The sequence below is a fragment of the Bufo bufo genome, chromosome 10, assembly GCF_905171765.1.
Source record: "Bufo bufo chromosome 10, aBufBuf1.1, whole genome shotgun sequence".
In the NCBI taxonomy this organism is placed as follows: Eukaryota; Metazoa; Chordata; class Amphibia; order Anura; family Bufonidae; genus Bufo; species Bufo bufo.
In genome coordinates this window covers 129,055,355-129,069,018 of record NC_053398.1, presented here as the reverse complement: position 1 = coordinate 129,069,018, position 13,664 = coordinate 129,055,355, and the positions used below count along the sequence as shown (strand labels likewise).

Below are 13,664 nucleotides of genomic sequence, written 5' to 3'. Positions count from 1 at the left end.
GTACAATGTAAAGCAGACGGACAAGCAACTAGGCCAGAGGCTGGGATAAGGGAGCTGGTCACCTCCTATTGCATCCCTAATCTTCGCCCTAACTCCACACCGTATAAGCGGACCAGGATGGTAGGACGGCTCATACCCAGGAAACCTAGGACCCTGAGTCGCCCTGATAGTCCCTCAAATAGAGAAATTGGATGAGATGACCTGTTCATCCCAGACACGGATGAACAGGAGTCTCACTGGCCTAGCTGCCAGGAAAGGGACAGACAGTGCACAGTTACTGGATCGGCAGGTAAGAGCCCCAAACAACACACACTTATCTGCCGCTGCAACCACGACAACTGGACCCCATGCAGATGTACTGGAACCCGTTCACCTCACAGGACACAGCACAAAACACAAACACGGAATCCAGCAAACCAGAAACTGCCTGGACCCCCATGCGGATAGGATGCATGGCGGCCCCAGCAGAGCTGCACACTGACTAGTGGTTCCCCCTCCGAGGAACCCTGAGACCCCCTTCCAGGGGCACAGACAAACAAGGGGATGTCTAGCAACCATGCCGGGCATTACACCAAACATACCAGACATAGAACACCAAACTAGACATGACAACAAATCCCCAAAACAAACCCACACCAAACATAATAACAGGTAAGGTAGGGAACAAGGTGGAGAACATAGGGAGACATCGCTAAAGACCTTGATGTTCTACAAGGAGGCGCTAACAGACAAGTCACTCATCCAGAGAGGAGCAAAACTCCTTCTCCTACAAAGGCAGACAAACAACTGACCTCAATCTCAAAACTCCAATATAAGAAGAGCCATGAGGCCACACCCAGCTGCACCTTGCACAGACCTTGACCCCGTACACACCAAAATCGGAAGGGACACCAGACTTAAAGAGGAAGTGTCCAAACATGCTAAAACAACACGTTGCCACCTGCAACAAGCATGCACGGCACAAGTGTCACGGTCCACAACCACCAGAACATGACACAGCCATGACACCAACACTTACCAACTTCACGCTGGTCTCCAGTTCCCTGGCAGGAGATACCCGGTCAGCCAATGAATGGCTAAGGTGGGTCACCGTTGTGACCACTGACTGGCTTAATGGGCATCTCCTCCTATTTTATGAGTGTTGAATCAGAACCAAGAAGTGGAGATTAGTTTGGGCCTGGTAAGTGCTGGATCGGCACCAGCAGGAAATCAGTGAGGGTAATATAAGTCTGACATTTGTTTAACCTTTCCACTTCTTTTATAAAAAAATAAAAAAAATAAACTTTAACCACCTCCGAGACGCGAGACTTCCTGTGAACGCGCGCACACAGGCGCGCGCGCTCACAGGAACGGAAGGTAAGAGAGTTGATCTCCAGCCTGCCAGCGGCGATCGTTCGCTGGCAGGCTGGAGATGTGTTTTTTTTAACCCCTAACAGGTATATTAGACGCTGTTTTGATAACAGCGTCTAATATACCTGCTACCTGGTCCTCTGGTGGTCCCCTTTGTTTGGATCGACCACCAGAGGAGTGGGACACAGGTAGCTCAGTAAAGTAGCACCAAGCACCACTACACTACACTACACCCCCCCCCCGTCACTTATTAACCCCTTATTAGCCCCTGATCACCCCTAATCACCCCTGATCACCCCATATAAACTCCCTGATCACCCCCCTGTCATTGATTACCCCCCTGTCATTGATCAACCCCCTGTAAAGCTCCATTCAGACGTCCGCATGATTTTTACGGATCCACTGATAGATGGATCGGATCCGCAAAACGCATCCGGACGTCTGAATGAAGCCTTACAGGGGCGTGATCAATGACTGTGGTGATCACCCCATATAGACTCCCTGATCACCCCCCTGTCATTGATTACCCCCCTGTCATTGATTACCCCCCTGTAAAGCTCCATTCAGATGTCCGCATGATTTTTACGGATGCACTGATACATGGATCGGATCCGCAAAACGCATCCGGTCGTCTGAATGAAGCCTTACAGGGGCATGATCAATGACTGTGGTGATCACCCCCCTGTCATTGATTACCCCCCTGTAAAGCTCCATTCAGATGTCCGCATGATTTTTATGGATGCACTGATACATGGATCGGATCCGCAAAACGCATCCGGACGTCTGAATGAAGCCTTACAGGGGCATGATCAATGACTGTGGTGATCACCCCATATAGACTCCCTGATCACCCCCCTGTCATTGATCACCCCCCTGTCATTGATTACCCCCCTGTAAAGCTCCATTCAGATGTCCGCATGATTTTTACGGATGCACTGATAGATGGATCGGATCCGCAAAACGCATCCGGACGTCTGAATGAAGCCTTACAGGGGCATGATCAATGACTGTGGTGATCACCCCATATAGACTCCCTGATCACCCCCCTGTAAAGCTCCATTCAGATGTCCGCATGATTTTTACGGATGCACTGATACATGGATCGGATCCGCAAAACGCATCCGGTCGTCTGAATGAAGCCTTACAGGGGCATGATCAATGACTGTGGTGATCACCCCATATAGACTCCCTGATCACCCCCCTGTCATTGATCACCCCCCTGTAAAGCTCCATTCAGATGTCCGCATGATTTTTACGGATGCACTGATAGATGGATCGGATCCGCAAAACGCATCCGGACGTCTGAATGAAGCCTTACAGGGGCATGATCAATGACTGTGGTTATCACCCCATATAGACTCCCTGATCACCCCCCTGTCATTGATCACCCCCCCTGTCATTGATCACCCCCCCTGTCATTGATCACCCCTCTGTAAGGCTCCATTCAGATATTTTTTTGGCCCAAGTTAGCGGAATTTTTTTTTTTTTTTTCTTACAAAGTCTCATATTCCACTAACTTGTGTCAAAAAATAAAATCTCACATGAACTCACCATACCCCTCACGGAATCCAAATGCGTAAAATTTTTTAGACATTTATATTCCAGACTTCTTCTCACGCTTTAGGGCCCCTAGAATGCCAGGGCAGTATAAATACCCCACATGTGACCCCATTTCGGAAAGAAGACACCCCCAGGTATTCCGTGAGGGGCATATTGAGTCCATGAAAGATTGAAATTTTTGTCCCAAGTTAGCGGAACGGGAGACTTTGTGAGAAAAAAATTAAAAATATCAATTTCCGCTAACTTGTGCCAAAAAAAAAAAATTTCTATGAACTCGCCATGCCCCTCATTGAATACCTTGGGGTGTCTTCTTTCCAAAATGGGGTCACATGTGGGGTATTTATACTGCCCTGGCATTCTAGGGGCCCCAAAGCGTGAGAAGAAGTCTGGTATCCAAATGTCTAAAAATGCCCTCCTAAAAGGAATTTGGGCACCTTTGCGCATCTAGGCTGCAAAAAAGTGTCACACATCTGGTATCGCCGTACTCAGGAGAGGTTGGGGAATGTGTTTTGGGGTGTCATTTTACATATACCCATGCTGGGTGAGAGAAATATCTTGGTCAAATGCCAACTTTGTATAAAAAAATGGGAAAAGTTGTCTTTTGCCAAGATATTTCTCTCACCCAGCATGGGTATATGTAAAATGACACCCCAAAACACATTCCCCAACTTCTCCTGAATACGGCGATACCACATGTGTGACACTTTTTTGCAGCCTAGGTGGGCAAAGGGGCCCATATTCCAAAGAGCACCTTTAGGATTTCACAGGTCATTTACCTACTTACCACACATTAGGGCCCCTGGAAAATGCCAGGGCAGTATAACTACCCCACAAGTGACCCCATTTTGGAAAGAAGACACCCCAAGGTATTCCGTGAGGGGCATGGCGAGTTCCTAGAATTTTTTATTTTTTGTCACAAGTTAGTGGAAAATGCTTATTTTTTTTTTTTTTTTTTTTTTCATACAAAGTCTCATATTCCACTAACTTGTGACAAAAAATAAAAACTTCCATGAACTCACTATGCCCATCAGCGAATACCTTGGGGTCTCTTCTTTCCAAAATGGGGTCACTTGTGGGGTAGTTATACTGCCCTGGCATTCTAGGGGCCCAAATGTGTGGTAAGGAGTTTGAAATCAAATTCTGTAAAAAATGACCTGTGAAATCCGAAAGGTGCTCTTTTGAATATGGGCCCCTTTGCCCACCTCGGCTGCAAAAAAGTGTCATACATCTGGTATCTCCGTAATCGGGAGAAGTTGGGGAATGTGTTTTGGGGTGTCATTTTACATATACCCATGCTGGGTGCGAGAAATATCTTGGCAAAAGACAACTTTTCCCATTTTTTTTATACAAAGTTGGCATTTGACCAAGATATTTATCTCACCCAGCATGGGTATATGTAAAAAGACACCCCAAAACACATTCCTCAACTTCTCCTGAATATAGAGATACCAGATGTGTGACACTTTTTTGCAGCCTAGGTGGGCAAAGGGGCCCACATTCCAAAGAGCACCTTTCGGATTTCACAGGTCATTTACCTACTTACCACACATTTGGGCCCCTAGAATGCCAGGGCAGTATAACTACCCCACAAGTGACCCCATTTTGGAAAGAAGAGACCCCAAGGTATTCGCTGATGGGCATAGTGAGTTCATGGAAGTTTTTATTTTTTGTCACAAGTTTGTGGAATATGAGACTTTGTTTGAAAAAAAAAAAAAAAAAAAAAAAATCATCATTTTCCACTAACTTGTGACAAAAAATAAAAAATTCTAGGAACTCGCCATGCCCCTCACGGAATACCTTGGGGTGTCTTCTTTCCAAAATGGGGTCACTTGTGGGGTAGTTATACTGCCCTGGTATTCTAGGGGCCCAAATGTGTGGTAAGGAGTTTGAAATCAAATTCAGGAAAAAATGAGGAGTGAAATCCGAAAGGTGCTCTTTGGAATATGGGCCCCTTTGCCCACCTAGGCTGCAAAAAAGTGTCACACATCTGGTATCCCCGTACTCAGGAGAAGTTGAGGAATGTGTTTTGGGGTGTCTTTTTACATATACCCATGCTGGGTGAGATAAATATCTTGGTCAAATGACAACTTTGTATAAAAAAATGGGAAAAGTTGTCTTTTGCCAAGATATTTCTCTCACCCAGCATGGGTATATATAAAATGACACCCCAAAACACATTCCCCACCTTCTCCTGAGTACGGAGATACCAGATGTGTGACACTTTTTTGCAGCCTAGGTGGGCAAAGGGGCCCATATTCCAAAGAGCACCTTTCGGATTTCACAGGTCATTTTTTACAGAATTTGATTTCAAACTCCTTACCACACATTTGGGCCCCTAGAATGCCAGGGCAGTATAACTACCCCACAAGTGACCCCATTTTGGAAAGAAGAGACCCCAAGGTATTCGCTGATGGGCATAGTGAGTTCATAGAACTTTTTATTTTTTGTCACAAGTTAGTGGAATATGAGACTTTGTAAGAAAAAAAAAAAAAAGAAAAAAAATCATCATTTTCCGCTAACTTGTGACAAAAAATAAAAAGTTCTATGAACTCACTATGCCCATCAGCGAATACCTTAGGGTGTGTACTTTCAGAAATGGGGTCATTTGTGGGGTGTTTGTACTGTCTGGGCATTGTAGAACCTCAGGAAACATGACAGGTGCTCAGAAAGTCAGAGCTGCTTCAAAAAGCGGAAATTCACATTTTTGTACCATAGTTTGTAAACGCTATAACTTTTACCCAAACCATTTTTTTTTTACCCAAACATTTTTTTTTTATCAAAGACATGTAGAACTATAAATTTAGAGCAAAATTTCTATATGGATGTCGTTTTTTTTGCAAAATTTTACAACTGAAAGTGAAAAATGTCATTTTTTTGCAAAAAAAATCGTTAAATTTCGATTAATAACAAAAAAAGTAAAAATGTCAGCAGCAATGAAATACCACCAAATGAAAGCTCTATTAGTGAGAAGAAAAGGAGGTAAAATTCATTTGGGTGGTAAGTTGCATGACCGAGCAATAAATGGTGAAAGTAGTGTAGGTCAGAAGTGTAAAAAGTGGCCTGGTCTTTCAGGGTGTTTAAGCACTGGGGGCTGAGGTGGTTAAATAGATAGATACGTAGATACCAGTATCTCACAAAAGTGAGTACACCCCTCACATTTATGTAAATATTTTATATCTTTTCATGGGACAACACTGAAGATCTGACACTGATACAATGTAAAGTAGTCAGTGTACAGCTTGTAAATGTCGTGTGCCCTCCAAATAACTCAACACAGCCATTAAGAGAGCGATCACACCAAATGTAACACACCTGAGACCTTGTAACACTAACGAGCCACATGACACCACGGAGGTAAATGGCTAATTGGGCACAATTTGTCCATTTTCACTTAGGGGTGTACTCACTTTTGTTGCCAGCAGTTTAGACATTAACGACTGTGTGTTGAGTTATTTTGAGGGCACACCACATTTACACTGTTATACAAGCCGTACACTGACTGCGCTACATTGTATCAAAGTGTCAGATCTTCAGTCTTGTCCCATGAAAAGATAGAATAAAAGATTTACAAAAATGTGTGGGGTGTACTCACTTTTGTGAGATATTGTAGATAGATAGATAGATGAACCAGTGCCTTGAAAAAGTATTCACACAGGTGGACTCTATTTACTAGATAGGTAACTTCTGAAGGCCATTGGTCACACTGGATTTTATTTATCCCAATACAATAAATGTGAAAAAATTTGCAAAAGTTCAAGGGGTATGAATACTTTTTCAAGGCACTGTAGTTAGGTAGGTAGATAGATAGATATTAGATAGATTGAGATAGATAGATAGATAGATATTAGATACAGTAGATAGATAGATATTAGATACAGTAGATAGATAGATAGATATTAGATACGATAGATAGATAGATAGATAGATAGATAGATAGATAGATAGGTGATAGATAGATAAATAGAGAATAGATAGATACTGGATAAATAGATATAGATAGATAGATAGATAGATAGATAGATAGATAGATAGATATGAGATACAGTAGATAGATAGATAAATAGATAGATAGATAGATAATAGATAGATAGATAGATAGATAGATATGAGATACAGTAGATAGATAGATAAATAGATAGATAGATAGATAAATAGATTCTAGATAGATAGAAAGATATTAGATAGATAGATAGATAGATAGATAGATAGATAGAAAGATAATAGATAGATAGACAGAGATCCTACACTATGGGAAGTCACTGTATACGGTGTGGGTGCAGGGGGGATGGTACAGAGGGTGCTCCAGGGACCAGGAGATTTAAGCGACGCCTCCGGTTGTCCACTATTACATGTGAGGTGACATTTGGCATCTTTATAGAAGGAGAGGAGACTGGAGGAACAATCATCCCACCATTATCTGAGCGGCAGTGCCCGCTCCCATCCTGCCACCCCCTGGCACTGTCAGCGGCTCTGTGTGCCTGCGCTCCCTCACACCTGCACTCTGCCTGCTTCTGAGAAGCTCTGGCAGTCAGCAGACACCCCCACCCTAATTAAATACACTTAGCCATCATTTACCATCTCTGTTTCTAAAAAAGTAATAGAATCTATCAAGCAATTATCTTTTTTTCCTGCAGATCTCCCTCTCCCTCTCCCTCTCTCTCTCTTGTCGATCAGCAAAACCTCATTATAAGTCCAGTTTGCTTCTCTCTATCTCCGGATAATTATGTTCTTCTCTCGGCTCCGTTTAATCGCCCTAGATTTCTTTCTTTTTCATGTGCCCCCCGACTTGAATGTTCTACTGATACTACACCCCCTGCCCTCAATTGCTGACACATGAAACAGAGAAACTATTAGCTCCCCTGCAGCCAGCCATTACTGCTGTTTGATTTTCTCACAGTTTAGGAGGAGTACCCGCTCTCATTAGGGAGACCAGCCGTGTATAGGCAAAGCTTCATGGGAAAATAATATGCAAATACCTCTCTGGGAATAGGATGAAACATTTTGGGTGGAGATGATATGTAGATACATGTGGGAAAACTTACTAATCAAAATTGTCCAAAATTCTGGTTCAATATGTGTCAGAAAACTGCACCTGGATCTGAATACATTTGTAAGGAAATGTGTCATCAGAAAATGACCTGTTGTCTAAATCACGTTTTAATGTTTAACATATTTTTAAAGAATTGTTGGTGAGATTAAAAATTTTCAATGTCATCTATATTTAAACAAAAACCATAAAAAACCATAAAAACCATAAAAACCTGCAGTTTTTGCACTGGCTACTAAGTCTAGTAATAAGCGCTACCTCTTGGTCTGTACAGATCACTTTACTGCTGTTACCTGCTTATCTGTCATTCTAATCCTGCCTGTAATGATATCACCTCTGTGTATAGCTAAGACATGCATAAAGCAATCTTTAGTTTCTTCACATACCACTGTTTTCCTTGCGTTTTTCCCTTAGTTACGGCCGTTTAAACATTTACAATATGAGGACCTTCTCAAGATGGCTCCTCTGCCAGTTCTCTGAGACCAAAACTGCTTTCCCTCACTTCCCATACACATTTGCTGTAGCCAGAGAGACACGCCTCCTCACTCTGAAGCCTAATGCAGGCATGCAGCCCCTCCGTCTTCCTGTCTTCTCAGCCAGAGACAGACAAGCCGTGGCAACTGTCTATTAAGGGAGCAGTGGAACGGGACAGAGGACATTAATAAAAGCTGTTATTATAAGGTAATTACAGATCTTTTGGCAATCACTGACAGACTAACTCAGGTGTACATGCCGAGCTCTAATAAACTAGTTGCCAGTTACTCTTTAAAAATGAGGGCCAAATCTAACCTGTGGAGAAAAGATAAGGAAATCCATACTCCTGCAGCGGCAGCATTTCCACGGTCCTCTTCACGGTCACTTGACCGCTCCTGTCGGGTTTTCAGCTTCCGCTCCAACACCGTCTTCTTCTTTACCTCTCAGAAGCAGGAGACAGCGTGTCATCGCTGATATCACCGCCTCTTGCCGGCCTTCCTTGGTCCCAATGCCTGCACACTGCTGCACATACGCCTGGACCGCCAGCCAGTGTATAGGCTTCTGGCTGATTGCTATGCTGTGGATTTCACTGGGGGGGCACTGTGGATGGCACTTGGGGGCACTGTGGATGACAATGGGGGCACTGTGGATGGCACTAGGGACACTGGATGGCAATGGGGGCACTGGATGGCATTTGGGGGCACGGTGATTGGCAATAGGGGCACTGGATGGCATTTGGTGGCACTGTGGATGGCATATGGGGGCACTGTGAATGGTACTATGGGCTCTGGATTGCAATGGAGGCACTGGATGGCATTTGGGGCACTGTGGATGGCACTAGGGGCACTTAATGGCATTTGGGGGCACTTTGGATGGCAATGGGGCACTGGATGTTATTTAGAAGCACTGTGGATGGCAATTGGGGTACTGGATGACATTTGGGGGCACTGTGGATGGCATTTGGGGGCACTGTGGATGGCAATGGGGGAAATGGATGTCATTTGGGGCACTGTGGATGGCAATCTTGTTTTTTTGCTCAGTTCCATCCTTCAACTGCCACCAGCTGCAGCAGAAAGGACACACCCCTGAGAAAAGACACATTGAGCTGCTGGAACTCAATACCGGAAAACAAAAACGCTAGTGTGAAAGTACCCTAAAACTCCACATGAATAATATTGTATTTAAGTGTATTATGTCACTATATGACATCACTGTATTACATAGCAAGGTTGCAAACACAACTGGGCTCCAAGGGGCCCGTATACCATTAAACATTAAGACATATGGGTGTTGTAAGTAACTGGTGCAGAGATGCAATGAAACGCTATGCTAATTTGGCAAACTATGTACAGTAAAAACTCTAGACAGAGTGAGCAACAGAGGAAATTCCCTTTGGACCTCCACTATTTAGGGACCCATTCCCACACCTCAAATAATCTACTAACTTTTTTCTTTTGCCACGCTGAAGCTGTTTCCCGTAATGTAATTTGGACACTATTAGGCAGCATAATTTGTGTACTGAATGGCATTATTACACTGCATTATGGGATCGATTATTCATAAACCAGTCCTAAACTGAAGATCGTCAGGGGTGAAATGCAGCAAATGTATTAAGAGGCACATGCCTCTTAATAAATTTGCTCCATCTTGGGTTGTCATTAAAGCCAGAAAATGAACGGCTATGCAGTGTTTTTTGTCAGTCTGAAACCTGGCACTCATGCCGGAAAGAGGCCGGAGGATCCCTATCAGATCCCATTCTAGTCAATAGGGTCCAGCAGAGAGCAGCAGTATCCAGGTGGACTGGATCTAGTAAACTCTAGTGTTGAGCGCGAATATTCTAATCGCGAATTTTTATTGCGAATATCGGCACTTCGAGAATTTGCGAAGATCTAGAATATAATGTTATATTTTTATAATCGCAAATATTCTATATATTTTTTTATCACTAGATAAACCTATAATCATTTTTCATTTATTGTATATAGCTTCTCTTTATCCTTATTATGCTATCATCCATACTTTTTTTTTTTAATTTATTTTATTATTTTACCTATCATTAATAAATTTCTTTTTATAGATGCTATATTATTTTTAAAATAAGTCATTACCTATAACATACAATAGACAACACATAACAGACAATCACACAAAGGCTGTATGCCAAAAGCCAGGTATGTGCAAGCCAACAACCTATCCATGGGACAGGTACAGTCAGCATACCTTACAATGGCAGCCTTGCGTGCAATGAGACATTCAAGACCAGCTCTCATCTGACTAAGAGCCAGTAAGCCTAAAAGTTGCTTGATTTTTGTTGGATGGCTTGGGGGACCTGCGCACCTAGATGATTATCATTAGGGTGACAAAAATTCAAAAAAAAATTGGGATGCCAGCTAACTCTTCTTAGGAGGGCTGCATAAAAAATTTCAATTTTCTAATTGTCCTAACATTTATATTCAATAACCTTTCTATACTGTTTTGTCATGTAAACTCATTTGCATAAACATGGGTATATGGGAAAGACATGTGCGTGCATATTACATTGCCGATTTTTAAAATCGCGAATATTCAGCAAAAAATTTGCAAACTATCGCGAATTCGAATATTGCCTATGCCGCTCATCACTAGTAAACTCCAGCACGCTGTTTTTTGCCTCATTTTGGACAAAAAAAAAATCATTTTTTCAATTGGTCTTTATTAAACATTTTCATCAGCTTTTGTGATACATGTGGTCAAAAATCAGTCTATGTGCAGACTGATCCCCTCATGAGACCCATCAGCTGATGGCTCACGTGGAGCCTTATCTCTGATCTCCTGACCTCATCAACATTCATTTGAGCCATTTTCTTATCATTTTGATAAGAGCTTAGCTAAAAATGAGTATTTATGACATCAGGAGATCAGAGATAAGGCTTCACAGGAGTGGTCAGCTGATGGAACTGCATGCCGGATCAGTTGAGCAGGTGTGAGCCTAACCTCTTGCTTTATTTCCTCTGTTGTGGTGCTGCAGGTTTCTCTGATCATTGGGAGTCCCAGCAGGAGAAAAAACTTTGTCATCTGCTTATTGTAAAAGGACCCTGTAACGAGAAAAAGTTTTCCAAAGTGACAAACCCATTTAAATATTTGCCAACTGTGAGAATTTAGATCCTTGTTAGTTTTAGTTTGACAGAAAAATATTCTCAACTTCTGTGAAGAACCACAGTGATAGATCCTACTCATAGCTGAAGACTGGTATATAGAAGACAGCATCCTGCTGAAAATTTTTGAAAACTCAATTACATCTATGGTAGACCACTGACCTCTGTTCAAGATTGCCCATTTAGCTGAAGGTTAACCTCAATGAAATGGGTTAAATTGCTCAAGAAATATCTTCTGAGAACATTCAAAAGGTCCTTTAGTAAAGCCTACAAGTAGTGCATTGTTCCTTGGGATCATCCTTGACTAGAAATATCCAGCATTAAACATCAGCGGTGATTCTCAGGTATCGTAACGAGGCAGTCAGTGCATATAATCATCACAAGCTGTCCCAAAGTGACTTTAGACTTGCTGTTCCATAAAGCACTTTATATTCTGTATATATCCAATATCACCTGCTCCCACCTCAGTTGGGCACGGCTCAGGGTGACCCTGTCCTATTTTTATTTCGGGATTTGAAATAACATCCTGCTCTGTACTTCTCATCATCTGGTCACATCAAAGGTGATGACTGCCAAGGGTGACATACACTCGAACCCTGCCAGCATGTAGTCAGGAAGGACCAAGAGTCAAAACAAGGAGTAGGACAACAGGTACCAGGCAGACAATGCATAAGGACAAGGCTAAAAGGCAAGCATGTGGTCAGCAACATTAACAAGGTCATAATCAGGATCATGTATACTAGCAATAGCAATGATCAGGTAAAGAGGCAGGAAGGATTGCACTTTAAAGCCTATGGACAACTTTGGGGCAATTTGTTTATGACTGTATCTTACTCATTTGGGGCCCAATTTTTTTTTTTCAATTGGTCTTTATTAAAAATGTTTAGCAGTTTTTGTGATACATGTGGTTAGAAATCAGTCTATTTGCAGAGTTCCATCAGCTGATGGCTCATGTGAAGTCTCGTCTCTGATCTCCTGACCTCATAAACACTCATTATAGCTAAACTCTTATGAAACTGATAAGAATATGGTTTAAATGAATGTTTATGAGCAAATAGACTGATTTTAACCACATATATCACAAAAACTGCAGATAAATATTTTAATAAAGAGCATTTGAAAAAAAAAATTGTAGCCCAAAATGAGTGAAATGTAATCACAAAAAATGCCCCAAAGGTGTCCATAGCCTTTAAACACCAGCCATTGTGCTACAGCTTTAAATAGGCTGCCAGGGCATGAAGTCATAGTTGGATGCCAGAAGCTTTTACAACTCCTGCCTTCAGTAAACAAAAGCAGAGAATTAGCCCAATCCAGCAGAGCCACTACCGAAGACACTGCTCAAGCAGTGGAGGCTCCTGGTTGCCAGCAGGAGCTCACCATAGAAGTGAGGGATGGTGCGTAACATGCTACATATGAAGAGTGACCCAGATGATATTTCTTCCTCCCACTAGTTCACCTAACCGAATATTTATGATGTGCATTGGTAGTATTCCATGACCATGATATGAGTACAAGGTTTGTGATGGACTTTATAAAAATGGTGACCTCTAATCAATTCCTTTTGCAGAAGAGCGGTTGAAAAAGTTTACGATGAGAATCGGCAAAGAATGGAGCACAACAGGAGATACAAAGCTAATGATGATGTAAGTGTGTATCAATTGCCACAAAACTGGACGTATGAACTTGTGACAGGGGTAATAAAATTGTGCAGGAGAACCTTTCATGAGGTTCCCAATGATAGATTTGGTTTACTATATTGAGTATTTTATAATAAGTACAAAACAAAGGCAAAAACAAGTGGCAACCAGTGGCCAAGTGTCATAGGAGTTCACACCACTTCCATCGTTGACGGACCGTCCGGGACCGGCATGGAGCTGCCCACAATAATTCCATTATTGACTAGCCAACAGGCATTGCTAGCTTCTTTGCTCTTGTAAATGCCAGTAAGCTCCCACACAGCCTGGTGAATCTGTACGTCAAGGCAGAATACTTGATGAGGCAAGGGGCATTCTATTGACTTTACATTGAAGCTAGGGTTGCGTTCACAAAGAGTTTTGGGAAGTCGCCTGCACATTTCATTCGATCCTACGGGATAATTT

At 42.5% G+C, this 13,664-nt stretch overlaps 1 protein-coding gene across 1 annotated transcript in view; it reads left to right on the top strand.

Annotated features, from left to right (window-relative positions):
• Positions 1 to 13,664, top strand: part of LOC120981116 (serine/threonine-protein kinase Nek11-like) — a 196,525-nt gene that overhangs the window by 130,784 nt on the left and 52,077 nt on the right. Inside the window, exon 10 of the mRNA XM_040410614.1 lies at positions 13,133 to 13,208. Within this exon, the coding sequence (XP_040266548.1) occupies positions 13,133 to 13,208 (76 nt within the window). The remainder of the gene's footprint in view (positions 1 to 13,132; positions 13,209 to 13,664) is intronic.